General features: G+C 45.1%; 2 protein-coding genes across 2 annotated transcripts in view; one reads left to right on the top strand and one right to left on the bottom strand.

Annotated features, from left to right (window-relative positions):
• The window catches only part of LOC109875784 (TLC domain-containing protein 4-B-like), a 33,772-nt gene extending 17,015 nt beyond the window's left edge, over positions 1 to 16,757 (bottom strand). The window contains exons 1-2 of the mRNA XM_031836416.1: positions 16,476 to 16,757; positions 917 to 1,086 (exon numbers count right to left, since the gene is read on the bottom strand). Of these exons, the coding sequence (XP_031692276.1) occupies positions 917 to 1,071 (155 nt within the window). The 5' untranslated portion in view covers positions 1,072 to 1,086; positions 16,476 to 16,757. The remainder of the gene's footprint in view (positions 1 to 916; positions 1,087 to 16,475) is intronic.
• Positions 16,758 to 17,504: 747 nt separating this feature from the next.
• Positions 17,505 to 22,792, top strand: alg14 (ALG14 UDP-N-acetylglucosaminyltransferase subunit). The gene is made up of 4 exons (XM_020468195.2): positions 17,505 to 17,688; positions 18,777 to 18,928; positions 19,489 to 19,611; positions 22,512 to 22,792. The coding sequence occupies exons 1-4, from the start codon at positions 17,544 to 17,546 to the stop codon at positions 22,740 to 22,742; spliced, it is 651 nt and encodes a 216-aa protein (XP_020323784.2). The 5' UTR covers positions 17,505 to 17,543; the 3' UTR covers positions 22,743 to 22,792.
• Positions 22,793 to 23,770: the final 978 nt, after the last annotated feature.

The following is a 23,770-nucleotide window of genomic DNA, read 5'->3' as shown; positions in this document are numbered from 1 at the left end:
CAGATGGCAGAGAGTCTGGCAGTCAGATGGCAGAGAGTCTGGCAGTCAGATGGCAGAGAGTCTGGCAGTCAGATGGCAGAGAGTCTGTCTATCTGTCTATCTGTCTGCCAGTCTGTTCATCTCTCCCCCTGGCCATTGGCACAGGGTCATCTGAGGGTCATCTGTAATCTTCAAAACAGCTGTGCCTTTGCAGACAGACAAGTCAATAGTCCATAGATAATACATGGACGGTTGTAATAACTGAGAATGTGTGAGGTGGTCATGACATCATGATGGTTGATTCATGGAACATTCTTGGAAAACATGATGTAATAATAGTGTTTACGGCAGATCTTTTGATACGAGCATCTGGTGCGATTTTTATTTATTTAACAAGGCAAGTCAGTTAAGAACAAATTCTTATTTACAATGACAGCCTAGGAACAGTCGGTTAACTGCCTGTTCAGGGGCAGAACGACAGATTTGTACCTTGTCAGCTCTGGGATTCTATCTTGCAACCTTTCGGTTACTAGACCAACGCTCTAACCACTAGGCCAACAGCGGCCCCAGAGAAGGAGCCACATTGAGTAAATGACCTGTGTAATGACCTGTGTAATGACCTGTGTAATGACCAGTGTAATGACCTGTGAAAACACCTGTGTAATGACCTGTGTAATGACCTGTGTAATGACCTGTGTAATGACCTGTGAAAACACCTGTGTAATGACCTGTGTAATGACCTGTGTAATGACCTGTGAAAACACCTGTGTAATGACCTGTGTAATGACCTGTGTAAACACCTGGGTGACTTGAGGCATTGACAAATTAACAACACTAACACAGTTATAGCAGACTGTCAAAACTGGCATGTATGTAATGACACATGAAGGACGATCATATGATATCAGTGTTGCAGCCAGTAGCCAATGTTCTGTACCTTGAGTTCCATTCCACTTTCTGCTGGTCTGCTAGGCGTAGGAAGCCAGAACTGGCGCGGGGGGAGACCCAGGGACTGACCCGGTGGAAGAGCCACTGGAAGGAGAGGAAACTGGTGACCAAGATGACTAGGATCAGCTGGCTGAACAGGTCCATGGCTGCCCAACCCCACTGGAAAGAGAGAGAGGAAGAGAGGAGAGAGAAGAGGGGAGAGAGGAAGAGAGGAGAGAGGAGAGAGGAGAGGGGAGAGAGGAGAGAGGAAGAGAGGAGAGAGGAGAGAGGAAGAGAGGAGAGAGGAAGAGAGGAGAGAGGAGAGAGGAAGAGAGGAGAGAGGAAGAGAGGAGAGAGGAAGAGAGGAGAGGTGAAGAGAGGGGAGAGGAGAGGAAGAGAGGAGAGAGGAAGAGAGGAAGAGAGGAGAGAGGAAGAGAGGAGAGAGGAAGAGAGGAGAGAGGGAGAGAGGAGAGAGGAGAGAGGAAGAGAGGAGAGAGGAAGAGAGGAGAGAGGAAGAGAGGAGAGAGGAGAGAGGGGAGAGGAAGAGAGGAGAGAGGAAGAGAGGAGAGAGGAAGAGAGGAGAGAGGAGAGAGGGGAGAGGAAGAGAGGAGAGAGGAGAGAGGAAGAGAGGAGAGAGGAAGAGAGGAGAGAGGAAGAGAGGAGAGAGGAGAGAGGAGAGAGGAGAGAGGAGAGAGGAGAGAGGAAGAGAGGAGAGAGGAAGAGAGGAGAGAGGAAGAGAGAGAGAGGAGAGAGGAGAGAGGAAGAGAGGAAGAGAGGAGAGAGGAGAGAGGAGAGGAGAGAGGAGAGAGGAGAGAGGAAGAGAGGAAGAGAGGAGAGAGGAGAGAGGAGAGAGGAGAGAGGAGAGAGGAAGAGAGGAGAGAGGAAGAGAGGAGAGAGGAAGAGAGGAAGAGAGGAGAGAGGAAGAGAGGAGAGAGGAGAGAGGAGAGAGGAGAGAGGAAGAGAGGAAGAGAGGAGAGAGGAGAGAGGAGAGAGGAAGAGAGGAGAGAGGAAGAGAGGAGAGAGGAAGAGAGGAGAGAGGAGAGAGGAGAGAGGAAGAGAGGAGAGAGGAAGAGAGGAAGAGAGGAAGAGAGGAAGAGAGGAGAGAGGAAGAGAGGAGAGAGGAAGAGAGGAGAGAGGAGAGAGGAAGAGAGGAGAGAGGAAGAGAGGAGAGAGGAAGAGAGGAGAGAGGAAGAGCGAGGAAGAGAGAGAGCAGAGAGAAGAAAGAGAAAGAGGAGAGAAAGAGGAGAGAAAGAGTCTTTAAACATTAAAATACAATTTATAAAATGATCAAATTTTCACATAAAACACACTGTTACAAACAGACATAATACACTGACATATTGACTAGATAAATACTCCAACAGTCTATAAAGATAGATTGATTCTTCATCTGTCATAGTCCAGCATAACTTTCCTGTATTATATTTAGACGCTTTTAAAGTATCGTTTGAATGTACATATTGAAAGGTTTCTGGTTTCATCAGATAAATAATTCAATTTCTTTATTGCTCTGAAACTAAATGTTATTTTGCTTATTTCTGTTTTCTGTCTGGATAACACATAGATGGTGGACAATCTATTCCTAGTATTTACTGTCTGTCTGGATAACACATAGATGGTGGACAATCTATTCCTAGTATTTAGTAAATGTCTGTCTCTTACCAACTGAATACTGTTCTGTCTGGATAACACATAGATGGTGGACAATCTATTCCTAGTATTTACTAAATGTCTGTCTCTTACCAACTGAATACCGTTGTGAATAGAGTTTGGACGTTTTTAAATTGTGTATATTATGAAATAAAATAAGCATGTTTTTTTCAATTATTTGTTGCCTGATGACCAACCAGGAGCATTGTGTGTGACTACAACAGAAGAGCCGTATCTCCACCTTAAAACAATCCTTGCTGCTATGTTCTGTGCAATGTGCAGCCTCCTGACCTCACTTGCTGTTGCATTTTCCCAGATCACAGAACAGTAGTTCACCTGATTCCCAATTAATGCTTTTGTTATTTGCTTAAGAATCTTTCCCGGTAAATATTTAGCTATCCTTCTGATCTAGCATACGGTTGTACATATTTTTTTTTACATAGATGATTTATTTGAGACAACCAAGATAAGCAGGTTTCTAGCTGCACTCCTAGAGTTTGGTTTCTGACACTTCCTCAATGTGTACTCCTCCCATACTTCATTGTATCCCATGCTGTGTTGATATGTTCCTGGTGGAACAGACCAACATAACGTTGTGGTTTTCTTGGTGTTTAAAATAAGTTTGTTCTGGCAAACCCACTCCCTGATATTTCCCATATCCTCTTGTAGAGCTTGCTGTACTTGTTGAACCAAATGTCTTGCTGTATAAATTGTAGTATCATCTGCTAATATAGTAGCTTGAGTTTCAGATAAGGCAGAGGGAAGGTCATTGGTATATATTAAGTAAAGAAGTGGCCCAAGGGAGGGAGGGAGGGAGGGAGGGAGGGAGGGAGGGAGGGAGGGAGGGAGGGAGGGAGGGAGGGAGGGAGGGAGGGAGGGAGGGAGGGAGGGAGGGAGGTGAGAGTTGAATGAAAGGTCAGATAGATTCAACTAAATAGGGGAGTGGAGAAGCTAGGTGCTTTAGGCTGAACTAGGGGAGTGGAGAAACTAGGTGCTTTAGGCCTAACTAGGGGAGTGGAGAAGCTAGGTGCTTAAGGCTGAACTAGGGGAGTGGAGAAGCTAGGTGCTAAAGGCTGAACTAGGGGTGTGGAGAAGCTAGGTGCTTTAGGCTGAACTAGGGGTGTGGAGAAGCTAGGTGCTTTAGGCTGAACTAGGGGTGTGGAGAAGCTAGGTGCTTAAGGCTGAACTAGGGGAGTGGAGAAACTAGGTGCTTTAGGCCTAACTAGGGGAGTGGAGAAGCTAGGTGCTTAAGGCTGAACTAGGGGAGTGGAGAAGCTAGGTGCTTAAGGCTGAACTAGGGGAGTGGAGAAGCTAGGTGCTTAAGGCTGAACTAGGGGAGTGGAGAAACTAGGTGCTTTAGGCCTAACTAGGGGAGTGGAGAAGCTAGGTGCTTAAGGCTGAACTAGGGGAGTGGAGAAGCTAGGTGCTTAAGGCTGAACTAGGGGAGTGGAGAAGCTAGGTGCTTAAGGCTAAGGAGCCAACAGCGGGTCACAATTCACCTTGTATTATTTCATTTGTTAAGCACTTTTGAAAAGCATCTAATTAATGAAGTTTGATGGATCGAGGCACACTGACACAAACAGAGGAAGCGCTGTGGATAATGAAGTGTTTGTGACAATGCTGACATTATTGCCAGGGACAGGGTCCAGGCAAGGAATAAAGAAAAGAGTTCACCTAGAACATGGAGCCAAGGTATTACGCCAGAGACACTGGAGTAGATCATTGCTGATCTATACAATGTGTTAGGCTATAAACACAGGGTAGGCTAAATATTAAAATACCTGTGTAGATATGGTGGGCCTGTCATAGGCTGGACTTTAAGGTTGTCGGCTATCGTTTGTTCTTCTGTAGTTCTTGTCACTTGGCCACTCCCCGTGCCTCTGGGTGATGGTGGCTTCGTCAGGTAGATTTGTCACGATGATACTATGATATGCAATGTCATTCGATGGTCTTAAAGTGACAGTACATGATTTCAAGTCCTAGGTGTGTATTATTGTCTGAGTAGAGCGCAAGACACCATCTGTGTATGTATTGTTGTGGTACTGCCTTGAAGAAAGAAGATTGCAAGTTGTTTTTTTTTACCTGTAACTGAACCAAGTTTATTGTAATACAATTGTATATTTTTCATAGTTTTTGCCTGGTCCATTGTATTGCTCATGATCCAACCGGTGGCCTGTCATCACCTGTCTTGTACTGGTTGAGATGGTCCCCGTCACCACCTGTCTTGTACTGGTTGAGATGGTCCCCGTCACCACCTGTGTTGTACTGGTTGAGATGGTCCCCGTCACCAACTGTCTCGTACTGGATGAGATGGTCCCCGTCACCAACTGTCTCGTACTGGTTGAGATGGTCCCCGTCACCACCTGTCTCGTACTGGTTGAGATGGTCCCCGTCACCACCTGTCTCGTACTGGTTGAGATGGTCCCCGTCACCAACTGTCTCGTACTGGATGAGATGGTGCCCGTCACCAACTGTCTCGTACTGGTTGAGATGGTCCCCGTCACCAACTGTCTCGTACTGGTTGAGATGGTCCCCATCACCAACTGTCTCGTACTGGTTGAGATGGTCCCCGTCACCAACTGACTCGTACTGGTTGAGATGGTCCCTGTCACCACCTGTCTAGTACTGGTTGAGATGGTCCCCGTCACCAACTGACTCGTACTGGTTGAGATGGACCCCGTCACCAACTGTCTCGTACTGGTTGAGATGGTCCCCGTCACCAACTGTCTCGTACTGGTTGAGATGGTGCCCCTCATTAAACAGCAACTGGCGTAGCCTGGTAGTTGAGCTCTTTCAGGTAACCCTAGTTGGCAGGTGTAGCTGGGGCAAACGCTTAATACATCTGACCATATCGGCCCTATGCATCAAACAAAACACTTGGTTTCCATTGAGCTTGAGACGATGTCAGCAGACTGGAAGGCGAACTGTAGCACACAACAGTGATCCCTGGAGTTCTACAGGAAGTATCCATAGAGATAGGTTCCTTCTGCTGCAGAATCTTCTGCTGCAGAATCTTCCTTTCTGAACCGTGCAGCGTACAAGGAGCTCATCCGTACAGATAAGCCTTTGGCTCCAACAAGAGCCAGCTCAGCAGACACCACTTACACACAGTGCAGTCTCTATGCAGAGGAGAACCCGAACAACTGGAGATTATCGTGGTTGCAGCTGCGATTGGACACCCTAGATCATCAATTCCTGATGCTGCTGCGATTGGACACCCTAGATCATCAATTCCTGATGCTGCTGCGATTGGACACCCTAGATCATCCATTCCTGATGCTGCTGCGATTGGATACCCTAGATCATCCATTCCTGATGCTGCTGCGATTGGACACCCTAGATCATCCATTCCTGATGCTGCTGCGATTGGACACCCTAGATCATCCATTCCTGATGCTGCTGCGATTGGACACCCTAGATCATCCATTCCTGATGCTGCTGCGATTGGACACCCTAGAACATTATTTTCCTGATGTCCTACTGTACTATGTTGCCACATGAATTCCGTCAGTAACCATTCACGCAGTAAAATGCAGCTGCTAAGCATGTTAGTTCTGCTCTCCAAATATGTTTCTGTCACTTCAGGTAACAACATTTACAGTCATGTATTATTATTACTGCCTATTACTGTCTATATTATTACTGCCTATTACTGCCTATATTATTACTGCCTATTACTGCCTATATTATTACTGCCTATTACTGCCTATATTATTACTGCCTATTACTGCCTATATTATTACTGCCTATTACTGCCTATATTATTACTGCCTATATTATTACTGCCTATTACTGCCTATATTATTACTGCCTATTACTGCCTATATTATTACTGCCTATTACTGCCTATACCAGTGGATAGGCTACTCGGCTTTTACACTGCGAATCCCCCCCTGTGCAAGGGACTATTATTGTGTCCTGCAGGTTCAGCCCACCAGCTCCCAGCCCCCAGCTCCCAGCTCCCAGCCCCCAGCTCCCAGCTCCCAGCTTCCAGCCCCCAGCTCCCAGCCCCCAGCTCCCAGCCCCCAGCTCCCAGCCCCCAGCTCCCAGCCCCCAGCTCCCAGCTCCCAGCCCCCAGCTCCCAGCCCCCAGCTTCCAGCCCCCAGCTCCCAGCCCCCAGCTCCCATCTCCCAGCCCCCAGCTCCCAGCCCCCAGCTTCCAGCCCCCAGCTCCCAGCTCCCAGCTCCCAGCTCCCAGCTCCCAGCCCCCAGCTTCCAGCCCCCAGCTCCCAGCCCCCAGCTCCCATCTCCCAGCCCCCAGCTCCCAGCTTCCAGCTCCCAGCTCCCAGCTCCCAGCCCCCAGCTCCCAGCTTCCAGCCCCCAGCCTCAGCTGTAAAGCCTTTATCCAGCAGCAGCGGGGGGCTGAGACAGCCTGTCTCAGCCACAGCACTGATGTGTGGCAATAAAACAGACAGATCCTGCCACTCAGAGATACATGCATCAGCATAGCTTCCGCAGCGCAGAAAGAACAATGAACGCACGCGATCACAGAGGACATCTGCTGTAGCTTCGGGTGACTCTATTTACTCTCAGACTCAAAAAAATGCTAATTAACATCAAAGTTGACATCATGCAAAACTACAAATCTCTGCAAGCTACTGCGCATCAATTTAAAACTTGTTCATGGAATTGTCCATTTAAAGAAATGTGGCCAATTTATGAATTACTACATTTAGCAAGACAGTTAATCCAGAGATTATTTTATAAATTTATTAATTTATTTATAATATATAAATTTTTTGCCCCTTTTTTCTCCACAATTGGTAGTAGTTACAGTCTTGTCTCATCGCTGCAACTCCCGTACGGACTCGGGAGAGGCAAAGGTCGAGAGCCATGCGTTCTCCGAAACACAACCCAACCAAGCCACACTGCTTCTTGACACAATGCCTATCCAACCTGGAAGCCAGCCAAGAAACATCATACACCTGGCAACCTGGTCAGCATGCACTGCGCCTGGCTCACCACAGGAGTCGCTAGTGCACGATGAGACAAGGATATTCCTGTCAGACAAACCCTCCCTAACCCAGACAACACTGAGCCAATTGTGCAATGCCCCATGGGCCTCCCGGTCGCGGCTGGCTGCGACAGAGCCTGGGCTCGAACCCAGAATCTCTGGTGGTACAGCTGGCACTGCAATGCAGTACCTTAGAGCACTGTGCCACCCAGGAGGCTGATGAATCCATGGCTTCTTACCTTTTCCTCGATTCGGCAGTCTAGTCCAGATCATCATGGCATTTGTAGTTCTTTATGATAGCCACATTAGCAGCTAATTAGCCTTTCATTTTGGGGGATAAATACAGGCGAATCACCTTGTCCTAGATAGATTTACACAGTTCTCAAAACATCACACCAGGGTAAGCCCTACATGAAAGATATTTTATTTTAAGTGTTTCTAAAATCCCCTATGGGAAAAATGAATGGTAGAAAATTATTGGAACCATTTCCCTGTTTGACCGCTATGTTTTATGGGTAATGTGACTCATACTGTGGTACTTTATGGACTAACTATTTATCAGTCTTATGGCTTGGGGGTTAGAAGCTGTTCAGGGTCATGTTGGTTCCAGACTTGGTACCGCTTGCCGTGCAGTAGCAGAGAGAACAGTTTATGACTTGGGTGGCTGGAGTCTTTGAAAACATGTTGGGTCATCCTGGGAGAGTTAGTATGTGTGTGTGTGTGTGTGTGTGTGTGTGTGTGTGTGTGTGTGTGTGTGTGTGTGTGTGTGTGTGTGTGTTGTTGCTTCTCTTTAATACTACAAGCAACCTAATTTATTGGGACACTGTGTTAACGAACCTCCAGACGAGCTTCAATGCCATACAACTATTCTTCCGTGGCCACAAGCTGCTCTTAAATGCAAGTCAAATTAAGTGCATGCTCTTCAACCGATCGCTGCCCGCACCTGCCCCAAACCGTCCAGCATCACTACTCTGGACGGTTCTGACTTACAATATGTGGACAACTACAAATACCGAGGTGTCTGGTTATACTGTAAACTCTCCTTCCAGACTCACATTAAGCATCTCCAATCCAAAATTAAATCTAGAATCGGCTTCCTATTTCGCAACAAAGCATCCTTCACTCATGCTGCCAAACATACCCTCGTAAAACTGACCATCCTACCGAACCTCGACTTCGGGAATGTCATCTATAAAATAGCCTCCAACACTCTACTCAACAAACTGAATGCAGTCTATCACAGTGCCATCTGTTTTGTCACCAAAGCCCTATATATTACCCACTGTATGCTCTCGTTGGCTGGCCATCGCTTCAAATTCGTTGTCAAACCCACTGGCTCCAGGTCTTCTACAAGTCTCTGCTAGGTAAAGCCCCGCCTTATCTCAGCTCACTGGTCACCATAGCAGCACCCACCCATAGAAGGCGCTCCAGAAGGTGTATCTCACTGGTCACCCCCAGAGCCAATTCCTCCTTTGGCCGCCTTTCCTTACAGTTCTCTGCTGCCAATGACTGGAACGAACTGCAAAAATCACTAAAGCTGGAAATCCATATCTCCCTCACTAGCTTTAAGCACCAGCTGTCAGAGCAGCTCACAGAGCACTGCACGTGTACATAGCCCATTTGTAAACAGCCCATCCATCTACCTCATCCCCATATTGTTGTTTAACCCTTGTTTAACCCTTGTTTAACCCATGTTTAACCCTTGTTTAACCCATGTTTAACCCATGCATAAATGCAGAGAACCACTGGGTGGTCATTATGCCTGATGTCCAACATATGTATTTTCTTTTGCCGGTTGCTAGGCCGGATTTTTCATTTTCCATTTATTCACTTTTCTACTAGCTAAAAGCTAGCTGGTTGGAGTCTGTGTGTGTCCTTCCGTTTGTACGACCACTCATTAATGCATGCGGTACACAGAGCGCACAGCAGCCTAGTGTGGCATTCCCTAACGTAGTGTTGCTCCATTGACAATGAATGACTTCCGCCAGAAAGCAAAATGAGTTTGATGATTCATTGCACAACATTAGACGTTCCCCTCCGCGGGAACCCAAACCCATCCAAATGTGGCATCTGTAAGAAACCAATTCAAAACATTCCGAATCGCCGGTTCACGTATTTTACTCCTCATTTTTTTCTGCCTCATTCAGAAAATACCTCTAATATGATGTGCCTGAACTGATGCGTCCTTCAGCCTATCAAACGTTTATGCATGTCACAGAGTATGATATTGATCTACATGTTAGATGACAACTATGCACACAGTGTGCGAGATGCAGCTCGCCAACGAGAGGTAGGCCTACCCTATCCCTTCTAATATTCGTAGACTGCATGATCTTCAAATCAAATTTTATTAGTCACATGCGCCGAATTTTATGGTTTATTTGAACAGTGAGAGACAGAATAAAGACAGAATAACGACAACAAAAAAACGTCAAAAATGTTATAAATTGATTTGCATTTTAATGAGGGAAATAAGTATTTGACCCCCTCTCAATCAGAAAGATTTCTGGCTCCCAGGTGTCTTTTATACAGGTAACGAGCTGAGATTAGGAGCACACTCTTAAAGGGATTGCTCCTAATCTCAGCTTGTTACCTGTATAAAAGACATCTGTCCACAGAAGCAATCAATCAATCAGATTCCAAACTCCCCACCATGGCCAAGACCAAAGAGCTCTCCAAGGATGTCAGGGACAAGATTGTAGACCTACACAAGGCTGGAATGGGCTACAAGACCATCGCCAAGCAGCTTGGTGAGAAGGTGACAACAGTTGGTGCGATTATTCACAAATGGAAGAAACACAAAAGAACTGTCAATCTCCCTCAGCCTGGGGCTCCATGAAAGATCTCACCTCGTGGAGTTGCAATGATCATGAGAACGGTGAGGAATCAGCCCAGAACTACACGGGAGGATCTTGTCAATGATCTCAAGGCAGCTGAGACCATAGTCACCAAGAAAACAATTGGTAACACACTACGCCGTGAAGCACTGAAATCCTGCAGCGCCAAACAAATTCAGTTTACCGTTTAATCTGTGGATTAATTGTCGGAGTAGAGGACCTTGTGCATTTCAAGTCACCAAGAAAACAATTGGTAACACACTACGCCGTGAAGCACTGAAATCCTGCAGCGCCCGCAAGGTCCCCCTGCTCAAGAAAGCACATATACATGCCCGTCTGAAGTTTGCCAATGAACATCTGAATGATTCAGAGGACAACTGGGTGAAAGTGTTGTGGTCAGATGAGACCAAAATGGAGCTCTGTGGCATCAACTCAACTCGCCGTGTTTGGAGGAGGAGGAATGCTGCCTATGACCCCAAGAACACCATCCCCACCGTCAAACATGGAGATGGAAACATTATGCTTTGGGGGTGTTTTTCTGCTAAGGGGGCAGGTCAACTTCACCGCATCAAAGGGACGATGGACGGGGCCATGTAACGTCAATTCTTGGGTGAGAACCTCCTTCCCTCAGCCAGGGCATTGAAAATAGGTCGTGGGTGGGTATTCCAGCATGACAACGACCCAAAACACACGGCCAAGACAACAAAGGAGTGGCTCAAGAAGAAGCACATTAAGGTCCTGGAGTGCCCTAGCCAGTCTCCAGACCTTAGTCCCATAGAAAATCTGTGGAGGGAGCTGAAGGTTCGAGTTGCCAAACGTCAGCCTCAAAACCTTAATGATGAAGATCTGCAAAGAGGAGTGGGACAAAATCCCTCCTGAGATGTGTGCAAACCTGGTGGCCAACGACAAGAAAGGTCTGACCTCTGTGATTGCGGCAGCGTAGCCTAGTGGTTAGAGCGTTGGAATAGTAATCAGAAGGTTAGAGTGTTGAACTAGTAACCAGAAGGTTGTGAGTTCAAACCCCCGAGCTGACAAGGTACTAATCTGTCGTTCTACCCCTGAACAGGCAGTTAACCCACTGTTCCCAGGCCTTCATTGAAAATAAGAATGTGTTCTTAACTGACTTGCCTGGTTAAATAAAGTTTAAAAAAAATAATAATAATAAATTGCCACCAACGGTTTTGCCACAAAGTCATGTTTTGCAGAGGGGTCGAATACTTATTTCCCAAATCAATTCATAACATTTTTTGACGGGCGTTTTTCTGGACTTTTTTGTTGTCTCTCACTGTTCAAATAAACCTACCATTAAAATTATAGACTGATCATTTCTTTGTCAGTGGACAAACGTACAAAATCAGCAGGGGATCAAATACTTTCTTCCCTCACTGTAACAGGAGTAGACCTTACAGTGAAATGCTTACTTATGAGCCCCTAACCAACTATGCAGTAAAAACATATATATACTGTATATCTCCAGTGGGGAGAACAAGTATTTGATACACTGCCGATTTTGCAGGTTTTCCTACTTACAAAGCATGTAGAGGTCTGTAATTTTTTATCATAGGTACACTTCAACTGTGAGAGACGGAATCTAAAACAAAACTCCAGAAAATCACATTGTATGATTTTTAAGTAATTTATTTTCATTTTATTGCATGACATAAGTAGGGGTGGCAGGGTAGCCTAGTGGTTAGAGTGTTGGACTAGTAACCGGAAAGTTGCAAGTTCAAACCCCCAAGCTGACAAGGTACAAATCTGTCATTCTGCCCCTGAACAGGCTGTTAACCCATTGTTTCTAGGCTGTCATTGAAAATAAGAATTTGTTCTTAACTAACTTGCCTAGTTAAATAAAGTTTTAAAAAATGGATCACCAACCATTAAGATTTCCAGCTCTCACAGACCTGTTATTTTTTCTTTAAGGAGCCCTCCTGTTCTCCACTCATTACCTGTATTAACTGCACCTGTTTGAACTCGTTACCTGTATAAAAGACAACTGTCCACACTCAATCAAACAAACACCAATCTCTCCACAATGGCCAAGACCAGAGAGCTGTGTAAGGACATCAGGGATAGAATTGTAGACCTGCACAAGGCTGGGATGGGCTACAGGACTATAGGCAAGCAGCTTGGTGAAAAGGCAACAACTGTTGGCGCAATTATTAGAAAATGGAAGAAGTTCAAGATGACGGTCAATCACCCTCGGTCTGGGGCTCCATGCAAGAACCATGCAGCAGTAAAATAACAATAGTGAGACTATATACAGGGGGTACCAGTACAGAGTCTATGTGGAGACTATATACAGGGGGTACCGGTAGAGAGTCAATGTGGAGACTATATACAGGGGGTACCAGTACAGAGTCTATGTGGAGACTATATACAGGGGGTACCGGTACAGAGTCAATGTGGAGGCTATATACAGGGGGTACCGATACTGAGTCAATGTGGAGGCTATATACAGGGGGTACCGGTACAGAGTCAATGTGGAGGCTATATACAGGGGGTACCGATACTGAGCCAATGTGGAGGCTATATACAGGGGGTACCGGTACAGAGTCCATGTGGAGGCTATATACAGGGGGTACCAGTACAGAGTCAATGTGGAGACTATATACAGGGGGTACCGATACTGAGTCAATGTGGAGGCTATATACAGGGGGTACCGGTATAGAGTCAATGTGGAGGCTATATACAGGGGGTACCGGTACAGAGTCAATGTGGAGGCTATATACAGGGGGTACCAGTACAGAGTCAATGTGGAGGCTATATACAGGGGGTACCAGTACAGAGTCAATGTGGAGGCTATATACAGGGGGTACCAGTACAGAGTCAATGTGGAGGCTATATACAGGGGGTACCAGTACAGAGTCAATGTGGAGACTATATACAGGGGGTGTCAGTACAGAGTCAATGTGGAGACTATATACAGGGGGTACCGGTACAGAGTCAATGTGGAGACTATATACAGGGGTACCGGTACAGAGTCAATGTGGAGACTATATACAGGGGGTACCGGTACAGAGTCAATGTGGAGACTATATACAGGGGGTACCGGTACAGAGTCAATGTGGAGACTATATACAGGGGGTACCGGTACAGAGTCAATGTGGAGACTATATACAGGGGGGTACCGATACTGAGTCAATGTGGAGGCTATATACAGGGGGGTGTCAGTACAGAGTCAATGTGGAGGCTATATACAGGGGGTACCGGTACAGAGTCAATGTGGAGGCTATATACAGGGGGTACCAGTACAGAGTCAATGTGGAGGCTATATACAGGGGGTACCAGTACAGAGTCAATGTGGAGGCTATATACAGGGGGTACCAGTACAGAGTCAATGTGGAGGCTATATACAGGGGGTACCAGTACAGAGTCAATGTGGAGGCTATATACAGGGGGTACCAGTACAGAGTCAATGTGGAGGCTATATACAGGTGGTACCGGTACAGAGTCAATGTGGAGGCTATATACAGGGGGTACCAGTACAGAGTCAATGTGGAGGCTATATACAGGGGGTACCAGTACAGAGTCAATGTGGAGGCTATATACAGGGGGTACCAGTACAGAGTCAATGTGGAGGCTATATACAGGTGGTACCGATACTGAGTCAATGTGGAGGCTATATACAGGGGGTACCAGTACAGAGTCAATGTGGAGGCTATATACAGGGGGTACCAGTACAGAGTCAATGTGGAGGCTATATACAGGGGGTACCAGTACAGAGTCAATGTGGAGGCTATATACAGGTGGTACCGATACTGAGTCAATGTGGAGGCTATATACAGGGGGTACCGGTACAGAGTCAATGTGGAGGCTATATACAGGGGGTACCAGTACAGAGTCAATGTGGAGGCTATATACAGGTGGTACCGATACTGAGTCAATGTGGAGGCTATATACAGGGGGGTACCGGTATAGAGTCAATGTGCGGGGGCAACGGTTAGTTGAGGTAATATTTACATGTAGGTAGAGTTAAAGTGACTATGCATAGATGATAAACAGAGAGTAGCAGCTGCGTAAAAGAGGGGGGGGGCAATACAAATAGTCTGGGAGGCCATTTGATTAGGTGTTCAGGAGTCTTATGGATTGGGGGTAGAAGCTGTTTAGAAGCCTCTTGGACCTAGACTTGGGACTCCAGTACCGCTTGCCGTGCGTTAGCAGAGAGAACAGTCTATGACTAGGGTGGCTGGAGTCTTTGACAATTTTTAGGGTCTTCCTCTGACACCGCCTGGTGCTCTCTGAACCAACTATATTAATTTGGGCACAGGTTGAAAAGCATTAAACATTTATGGCAATTTAGCTAGCTAGATGGCTGTTCGGCAACCAACTTTAAGGTGTATTACCACTACCAACTGGACTGGAGAGTGGACCTCAGTTCATCTTTCAATCACCCACGTGGGTATATACTCCTAAAAACCAATGAGGAGATGGAAGAGGCGGGACTTGCAGCGCATCAAGCATCACAAACAGAAGCAAATTCTGTTTTACATGATGAGCACACTGCTCAAGTCACTTAAAACTTGGTTCTATTTGTGAAGCTCAATGCACTGCAAGTCCCGCCTCTCCCATCTCCTCAATGGTTTTTAGTAGCATAAACCCACGTGGGTGATTGATAGATGAACTGAGGTCCACACTCCACTCGGTTGGAGTAATGTAGCTGACCCCATATCAAGTCCAAAGAAGAAAAAGGAGCCTGAAGGAAGGAGGAGAGATGACGAGTAACAAATTCAGTTTACCGTTTAATCTGTGGATTAATTGTCGGAGTAGAGGACCTTGTGCATTTCAGGTAAAATAACAACCCAATGTTTTTATCCCAGGACAAATTAGACAGCAACAGCAAGCTAGCCAGCTAAATTGCCATAAATGTTTAATGCATTTCGACCTGTCCCAAAAAAATGTATATAATTGGTTCAGAGTTTGTTTTGATATTTCAACATGCATGTCCTGGGGGGGGGGACAAAGTCAGTGCAGGCACATGTGCGGTCTGGTCAGCATGTTAGCGTCTGGCTACACAGAAGCTCATTAATGCTCGCGAGCAGATTGAATAACATGTATGTGTAAAAAAAAAAAATGCAATGCAAGCGTGCGCCCGCATGTTGATTTTGTCCACCCACACCAGACCAGATTAAAATATCAAAACTAACTCTTAACCAACTATATTAATTTGGGGACAAGTCAAAAAGCATTAAACACACGACAAAACCCAGCTGATTAATCAAATTACATTCTAAACTGAAGATCATGATTAGGTGATTATTGGAGTCAGGTGTGTTAGCTGGGGCAAAACAGTGACACCAATCAGACCCTGGAGGACTGGAATCAATCTGGGTTTGGGGTTTTGCTTGCATGCATCACCCAACCTGGCATTACAGGAAGGATACTGGGAGGCTGAGGACAACATCAGCAAACCAGCTGCATAAACTGGCATCCCCATCATCAAATTATATAGCTCCAGTGGGTTGTTAGAAGCACCAGTCGCTGTCATAAACGGGCACACTCCGTTGTGAAGGAACTCTCCCAGCTGGTTTAATCAATGTCTTTGTTTTGTTAATTTACCTAATTGTTATATCTACTTAAATGTTTGCTCTTTATGGATCCCGACTGGCGTAGAGGTCTAAGGCGCTGCATCTCCGTGTTAGAGGCGTCACTGCAGACACCCTGGTTCGACTCCATGCTGTATCACAACCGACCGTGATTGAAAGTCCCACAGGGCGGCACACAATTGGTCCAGCTTCGGTGTAGGCAGTCATTGTATATAATAATTTGTTCCTAACTGACTTGCCTAGTTAAATAATGGTTAAATGGAGAAAACAAAATATTGTAGGCCTATACTGCAAATGTGTAGCCAACAAATGAAACAATAAATCCTGCGCATGTGTATATGTAATGTAGCGTAACATTAAAACGATGCAGTTATATCGTGGTAGATGCGTTTACAATCAAAGTCAATGTATCATTCCTTTATCATTGTCATTCGGATATTTTCAACCAATATAACTAACAACGTTCACGAACCAGCTCACGTTGCATTGCACGAACGGCATTTCCTTCACTGTAATTGTAACATAGCGTATGGTTCAAAATCATAAACGAACAGCCTAAGAGACACACATGAGCAGTCAGATTTACCTTTCTTCAGGCTTCCATGTAGATCTCTGTTCCGAACTCAACTGGTTTGTGATGGTGCGAAGGCATGGCAAATTCTTTCCGATGCCATGTTATGTTTAGTACTTTTAATATAGCTCTCTCCGAGCCTACAAGTCCGATTTTACCGTGCAAAGGGGAACCGTAGTTCTAAACTGCATTGCACAGAATGATAAATCCACCCCACATAACGCGCAAATTGACAGCGGTGTGGTATGCAGCGAAACTGACGCTCGCTTATGGAAGTGATGGGGAGGTTACAGTAGGGCAGGGCACTTCGATCATTTGGGGATCGAACTACAGCTACATTAAAGAGATAGGCCTATTCACATACACCCCCTCCCTCCCAACACACACACGCGTTAATGAAATATATGTGAATTTGCTAATATCAATTTAACTCCCTGATCAACAGTGACAATGTTTGGTGTTGCTGAAAAGACCATGGTCCTGTGACTCAGATGGTGTTGGGGAGGAGGGGGGGGGGGGGGGGGGGTCTGGCCTACCAGGTGGTTTAGACTAGGGTGGGTAATTCCAGTCCTCGGGGGCCTGATTGGTGACACAGTTTTGTGCTGACCCACGCTCAAGCAATAAATAGGCTAATATTGTTTGAGATTTGGGGTTGCATGGCTCCCCAAGCCAGTCCACCAGGCCTATTCAAATTAAAATATGCTTCTGGGAAGATTTATCCCCCACAGCCGTCCTTCTTGCATGTTCTGGTTCAATGTAGTAGAAACTGTTATTATTGAGATTATTATATTGACAGGTTATGACATGACAGTATGGCCATCAATGATACAATGATTTAAGCCATATGACGGGATGTTGCATTTTGTGGTCTGGATGCTGACTTGTTTTGTTGAATAAATTCAACAAAGCCAAAAAACTTACTTTATTAATGGTTAAAGCTTAATTAAAATCAATCTCAGCAGTTTGGTTTCCCCCGTTGACATCCATTTTATTGTTGCTTAGACCGTTTCCAGGAAACTGTACATACATAACGCTTTCGCGCTCCGCTCCAACTGGTCCAAACGAGAGTCCGTAGTAGCAATCATGGCAGTGTTGTTAGGACTATTCACAGGACTTTGTTTTACAGTGATTTGTGTTATAGTGCGGCTTCTGATTGTGATTCGTTCTGGATCAAAATGTAAACCTGGAGAGAAAGGTCCCGTCTGCGTGCTTATCGTTGCTGGATCAGGTATCAGCATTTTAAAAGTAACGTTAGTTAGCTAACTGGCTAAGTTCGCAGCAGGTACTGAAGCGTCCGAGACAATCCTTTGCTTTTTGGGGCATTTATTCATATTTTATCAATTACTAGGCTTTACTCTTTACTTTACACTTAATTGTCATTTTTTGCTGCCTTTATGCTAGTTATTAAACTACAGAGTAATAACAAATAATCGCGTTGTAATAATCTAGCTATTATTAGGGCTGACGTCACCAATAACAAACATGACGTGGCGGGTAAAATGAGGAAGAGATCAGCTCCTTTAAAGCTAAATGTATTTTTTATAGTCTGTAACATTATAATGCGCAGTCAGTGTTTTTTTTGTTGTTGTTGTCAAAACATCACTTTTTGACTTTCTTTAGAAACACAATTTTGCTTGTCTGCGAGTAAATGTAAATTGCACCAATATACGGATGATACTGTTTTGTTCTCGAAATTAGTGCCCTCTCTGTGAAACTCGCCGTTTGTGAACTGCAGCATGCTTTCGATTCCATACGAAACTTGTTTGTTGACATTATAACAACGTTTGTTATCCAAGTCTCATAGTATGGACCCCACTGACTTGCATAATGTAGCCTATAGGCTAGCTTGAGTGGAGCACAAATTGATTGATTGATATAGATAAAATAGATAGATAAACTAACTAAAACACGGATTAACCTTGGTGTCTTATTTAGAATAGTCCTGTTTGACTTTTGACAACAGGAAGATTGTACAGGCGACACTCCTGCCAGTCCTAGATTATGGTGATATAATATGTCTCCTCTGTTTTGGGCCAAACTGCTTTTAGTTATAGTGCTGCTCATTCCTTCAGGATATATTACAGCTGGACATCCTGGTTAATTAGGTCCCTTTAAGACTTTAATACCGGTTCATTGTGAAATGTACTTGTAAAATCTAAGAATTACACTTTGTATATACTTTGTTTTAAACTGTTTGGATTGTTGTAACACAGAGCACCATTGGAAAAGGAGACCCAGGGGATAATATTAGTGCTCGCTTCTATTGACCATGTAGCCTATGTTACATCTATGCATTTATTGTGTTTTTTTCTTCAGGGGGACACACCACTGAGATCCTGCGACTGATGGAGAGTCTCTCTCAGTCCTACAGCCCAAGACACTATATAATCGCAGACACAGACAAGATGAGTGAAGACAAGATACGCACCTTTGAAAACTCAAAGAAAGACACTGGTTCAAAAGGCCAGGTAGGCCAACAGCCTCTTGCACATTTAAGTAGCATAGTTCTTGAGTAGCTGATTTCAGACACCGTCATCAACTGCCCTTCAAAATAAGGAAAACATGGACAAATGGAGGTCTCAAGATCCCTGTTTCTTACTGCACTGTTACCGTTTGTTGAAATATGAATTCCTCTCTGTAATAGAATGTCTTACATAACAACATTTTTTTTTGAGTTTTAAGGATCTTTATAACTCCACTAGCTATTCAAATGAACATCTTATGTTGTTAAAATTCTCATTGAGATGAGATTCTGATCTGTGGTGTAAATCGAGTTCTCATGTGCAAGTCCTGTCCTCACCACTAGATGGCGTCAACTCCCTTTTCTTTCTTTTTTTTGGTGTAACAAAACTTCCCATCACTAGGCTACTTGCCATTGGGATAGATTTCTCTCTGTATATAGTCAGTATCGCTTGTGGTACCTGTCCCTGCTGTAACTTGTATATTTTAGCCTACTTTGTCCTATCGATGTACCTGTGAGATTTAAGCTAGCCGTCTCCATTTTATCACTTCCTTCTCTTCCTGTCAGTTTACCATCCAGAGGATCCCTCGAAGCCGTGAGGTGCGGCAATCCTGGAGTTCCTCTGTGATCTCCACCCTGAACGCCCTGCTCTACGCCGTTCCTCTGGTGTTCAGGCTCAGGCCAGACATGGTAGGCTGAATCATAATATATAATCTAGCCTTGTCAGGCCAGACATGGTAGGTTGAATCATAATATATCATCTAGCCTTGTTAGGCCAGACATGGTAGGTTGAATCATAATATATCATCTAGCCTTGTCAGGCCCGACATGGTAGGCTGAATCATAATATATCATCTAGCCTTGTTAGGCCAGACATGGTAGGTTGAATCATAATATATCATCTAGCCTTGTTAGGCCAGACATGGTAGGTTGAATCATAATATATCATCTAGCCTTGTCAGGCCAGACATGGTAGGTTGAATCATAATATATCATCTAGCCTTGTTAGGCCAGACATGGTAGGTTGAATCATAATATATCATCTAGCCTTGTTAGGCCAGACATGGTAGGTTGAATCATAATATATCATCTAGCCTTGTTATAACAGACATGGTAGGCTGAATCATAATATATCATCTAGCCTTGTTAGGCCAGACATGGTAGGCTGATTCATAATATATCATCTAGCCTTGTTAGAACAGACATGGTAGGCTGATTCATAATATATCATCTAGCCTTGTCAGGCCAGACATGGTGGGCTGAATCATAATATATCATCTAGCCTTGTTAGGCCAGACATGGTAGGTTGAATCATAATATATCATCTAGCCTTGTTAGGCCAGACATGGTAGGTTGAATCATAATATATCATCTAGCCTTGTTAGGCCAGACATGGTAGGTTGAATCATAATATATCATCTAGCCTTGTTAGGCCAGACATGGTAGGTTGAATCATAATATATCATCTAGCCTTGTTAGGCCAGACATGGTAGGTTGAATCATAATATATCATCTAGCCTTGTTAGGCCAGACATGGTAGTTTGAATCATAATATATAATCTAGCCTTGTCAGGCCAGACATGGTAGGCTGAATCATAATATATCATCTAGCCTTGTCAGGCCAGACATGGTAGGCTGAATCATAATATATCATCTAGCCTTGTTAGGCCAGACATGGTAGGTTGAATCATAATATATCATCTAGCCTTGTTAGGCCAGACATGGTAGGTTGAATCATAATATATCATCTAGCCTTGTTAGGCCAGACATGGTAGGCTGAATCATAATATATAATCTAGCCTTGTTAGGCCAGACATGGTAGGCTGAATCATAATATATCATCTAGCCTTGTTAGGCCAGACATGGTAGGTTGAATCATAATATATCATCTAGCCTTGTTAGGCCAGACATGGTAGGTTGAATCATAATATATCATCTAGCCTTGTTAGGCCAGACATGGTAGGTTGAATCATAATATATCATCTAGCCTTGTTATAACAGACATGGTAGGTTGAATCATAATATATCATCTAGCCTTGTTAGGCCAGACATGGTAGGTTGAATCATAATATATCATCTAGCCTTGTTATAACAGACATGGTAGGTTGAATCATAATATATCATCTAGCCTTGTTAGGCCAGACATGGTAGGTTGAATCATAATATATCATCTAGCCTTGTTAGGCCAGACATGGTACTGTTGTCTGTGTACTGTACACTGCTTTATCCCATTTAGTCTCTGACAGTGCTTACAAGCCCTTAACCAAGAATGCAGTTCAAGAAATGGTTAAGAAAATATTTACCAAATAAACTAAAGTAACACAAAATAACAAGGTTATATACAGGAGGTACCGTTACCGAGTCAATGTGCCGGGATACAGTTTAGTAATGAGGTTATATACATGAGGTACCGGTACCGAGTCAATGTGCCGGGGTACAGGTTAGTAATGAGGTTATATACAGGAGGTACCGGTACCGAGTCAATGTGCCGGGATACAGGTTAGTAATGAGGTTATATACAGGAGGTACCGGTACCGAGTCAATGTGCCGGGATACAGTTTAGTAATGAGGTTATATACAGGAGGTACCGGTACCGAGTCAATGTGCCGGGATACAGGTTAGTAATGAGGTTATATACAGGAGGTACCGGTACCGAGTCAATGTGCCGGGATACAGTTTAGTAATGAGGTTATATACATGAGGTACCGGTACCGAGTCAATGTGCCGGGGTACAGGTTAGTAATGAGGTTATATACAGGAGGTACCGGTACCGAGTCAATGTGCCGGGGTACAGGTTAGTAATGAGGTTATATACAGGAGGTACCGGTACCGAGTCAATGTGCCGGGATACAGTTTAGTAATGAGGTTATATACAGGAGGTACCGGTACCGAGTCAATGTGCCGGGATACAGGTTAGTAATGAGGTTATATACAGGAGGTACCGGTACCGAGTCAATGTGCCGGGATACAGTTTAGTAATGAGGTTATATACATGAGGTACCGGTACCGAGTCAATGTGCCGGGGTACAGGTTAGTAATGAGGTTATATACAGGAGGTACCGGTACCGAGTCAATGTGCCGGGGTACAGGTTAGTAATGAGGTTATATACAGGAGGTACCGGTACCGAGTCAATGTGCCGGGGTACAGGTTAGTAATGAGGTTATATACAGGAGGTACCGGTACCGAGTCAATGTGCCGGGATACAGGTTAGTAATGAGGTTATATACAGGAGGTACCGGTACCGAGTCAATGTGCCGGGATACAGGTTAGTAATGAGGTTATATACAGGAGGGACCGGTACCGAGTCAATGTGCCGGGATACAGGTTAGTAATGAGGTTATATACAGGAGGGACCGGTACCGAGTCAATGTGCCGGGGTACAGGTTAGTAATGAGGTTATATACAGGAGGGAGCGGTACCGAGTCAATGTGCCGGGGTACAGGTGAGTAATGAGGTTATATACATGAGGGCCCGGTACCGAGTCAATGTGCCGGGGTACAGGTTAGTCGAGGTAATTCTGAGGGCTTGTGAGTGTCATGCTATATAAACGTGTGATCATCTCTCTGTGTCTCTCTCTCTGTTGTTTCAGGTGCTGTGTAACGGCCCTGGGACCTGCGTCCCTCTGTGCGCGGCAGGACTTCTCCTGGGCCTCCTGGGATTGAAGAGAGTCCTGCTCGTCTACGTTGAGAGCATCTGCAGAGTGGAGAGCCTATCCCTGTCCGGAAAGATCCTCTATCACATCTCGGACTACTTCTTTGTGCAGTGGTCCACCTTGAAAGACAAATACCCCAAATCAATTTACCTCGGAAGGATAGTCTGACTCTGAAAAGACTATCTGGGGGGGGGAGAAGACTACCCTCTGACTATCTGGGGGGGGGGGGGGGGGGGGGCTACCCTCTGACTATCTGGGGGGGGGGGGGGACTACCCTCTGACTATCTGGGGGGGGGGACTACCCTCTGACTATCTGGGGGGGGGGGGGACGACTACCCTCTGACTATCTGGGGGGGGGGGGGGGGGGACTACCCTCTGACTATCTGGGGGGGGGGGGGGGGACTACCCTCTGACTATCTGGGGGGGGGGGAGACTACCCTCTGACTATCTGGGGGGGGGGGGGGGGGGACTACCCTCTGACTATCTGGGGGGGGGGGGGACTACCCTCTGACTATCTGGGGGGGGGACTACTACCCTCTGACTATCTGGGGGGGGGGTGCGACCCTTTTTGGTTTTACTGATACTATTTCATCATGTTACAAACGGGAACACTTTGCTCTGATAGATCATGTTTAATAGTTCGCCTGCTTGATGGACTGTGATGTACATTTTTCTACAAACTACAATGTGAATACTTTGGAACATCGAGCCCTATACATAATCTATACATAATATATAGATAATCTATACATAATAACTATGTAAAGCTCTTTTGGACCACTTCAATGTGTTATGAAATGGTGCTTTTATTATATGGTGCTGTGTACAGTGTAAAGAAATACTAAATGTTATTATTCATACCGGATATGTAGCTACAGTAGATCTGACTTGAGTGGGGTGTTGGTGTCACTACCATTGTGAATAAATTACGTTACTTAAGCTTTCTGGTTTAGAATTCAACCCGATAAAGATAATCAGAGAGAACACCCAAAAACAATATGCTGAAGACATGACGCTGAAACCAGCTGTTGTCCTGTCTAGTGGTATGACAGGATGGTGTTGTGCTGTCTAGTGGTATGACAGGATGGTGTAGTGCTGTCTAGTGGTATGACAGGATGGTGTTGTGCTGTCTAGTGGTATGACAGAATGGTGAAACCAGATGATGTAGAGTTGTCAAGAGATTTGTTTGCATATAT

The sequence above is a fragment of the Oncorhynchus kisutch genome, linkage group LG11, assembly GCF_002021735.2.
Source record: "Oncorhynchus kisutch isolate 150728-3 linkage group LG11, Okis_V2, whole genome shotgun sequence".
Lineage (NCBI taxonomy): Eukaryota > Metazoa > Chordata > Actinopteri > Salmoniformes > Salmonidae > Oncorhynchus > Oncorhynchus kisutch.
This window is presented reverse-complemented; position numbering and strand designations above follow the sequence as displayed.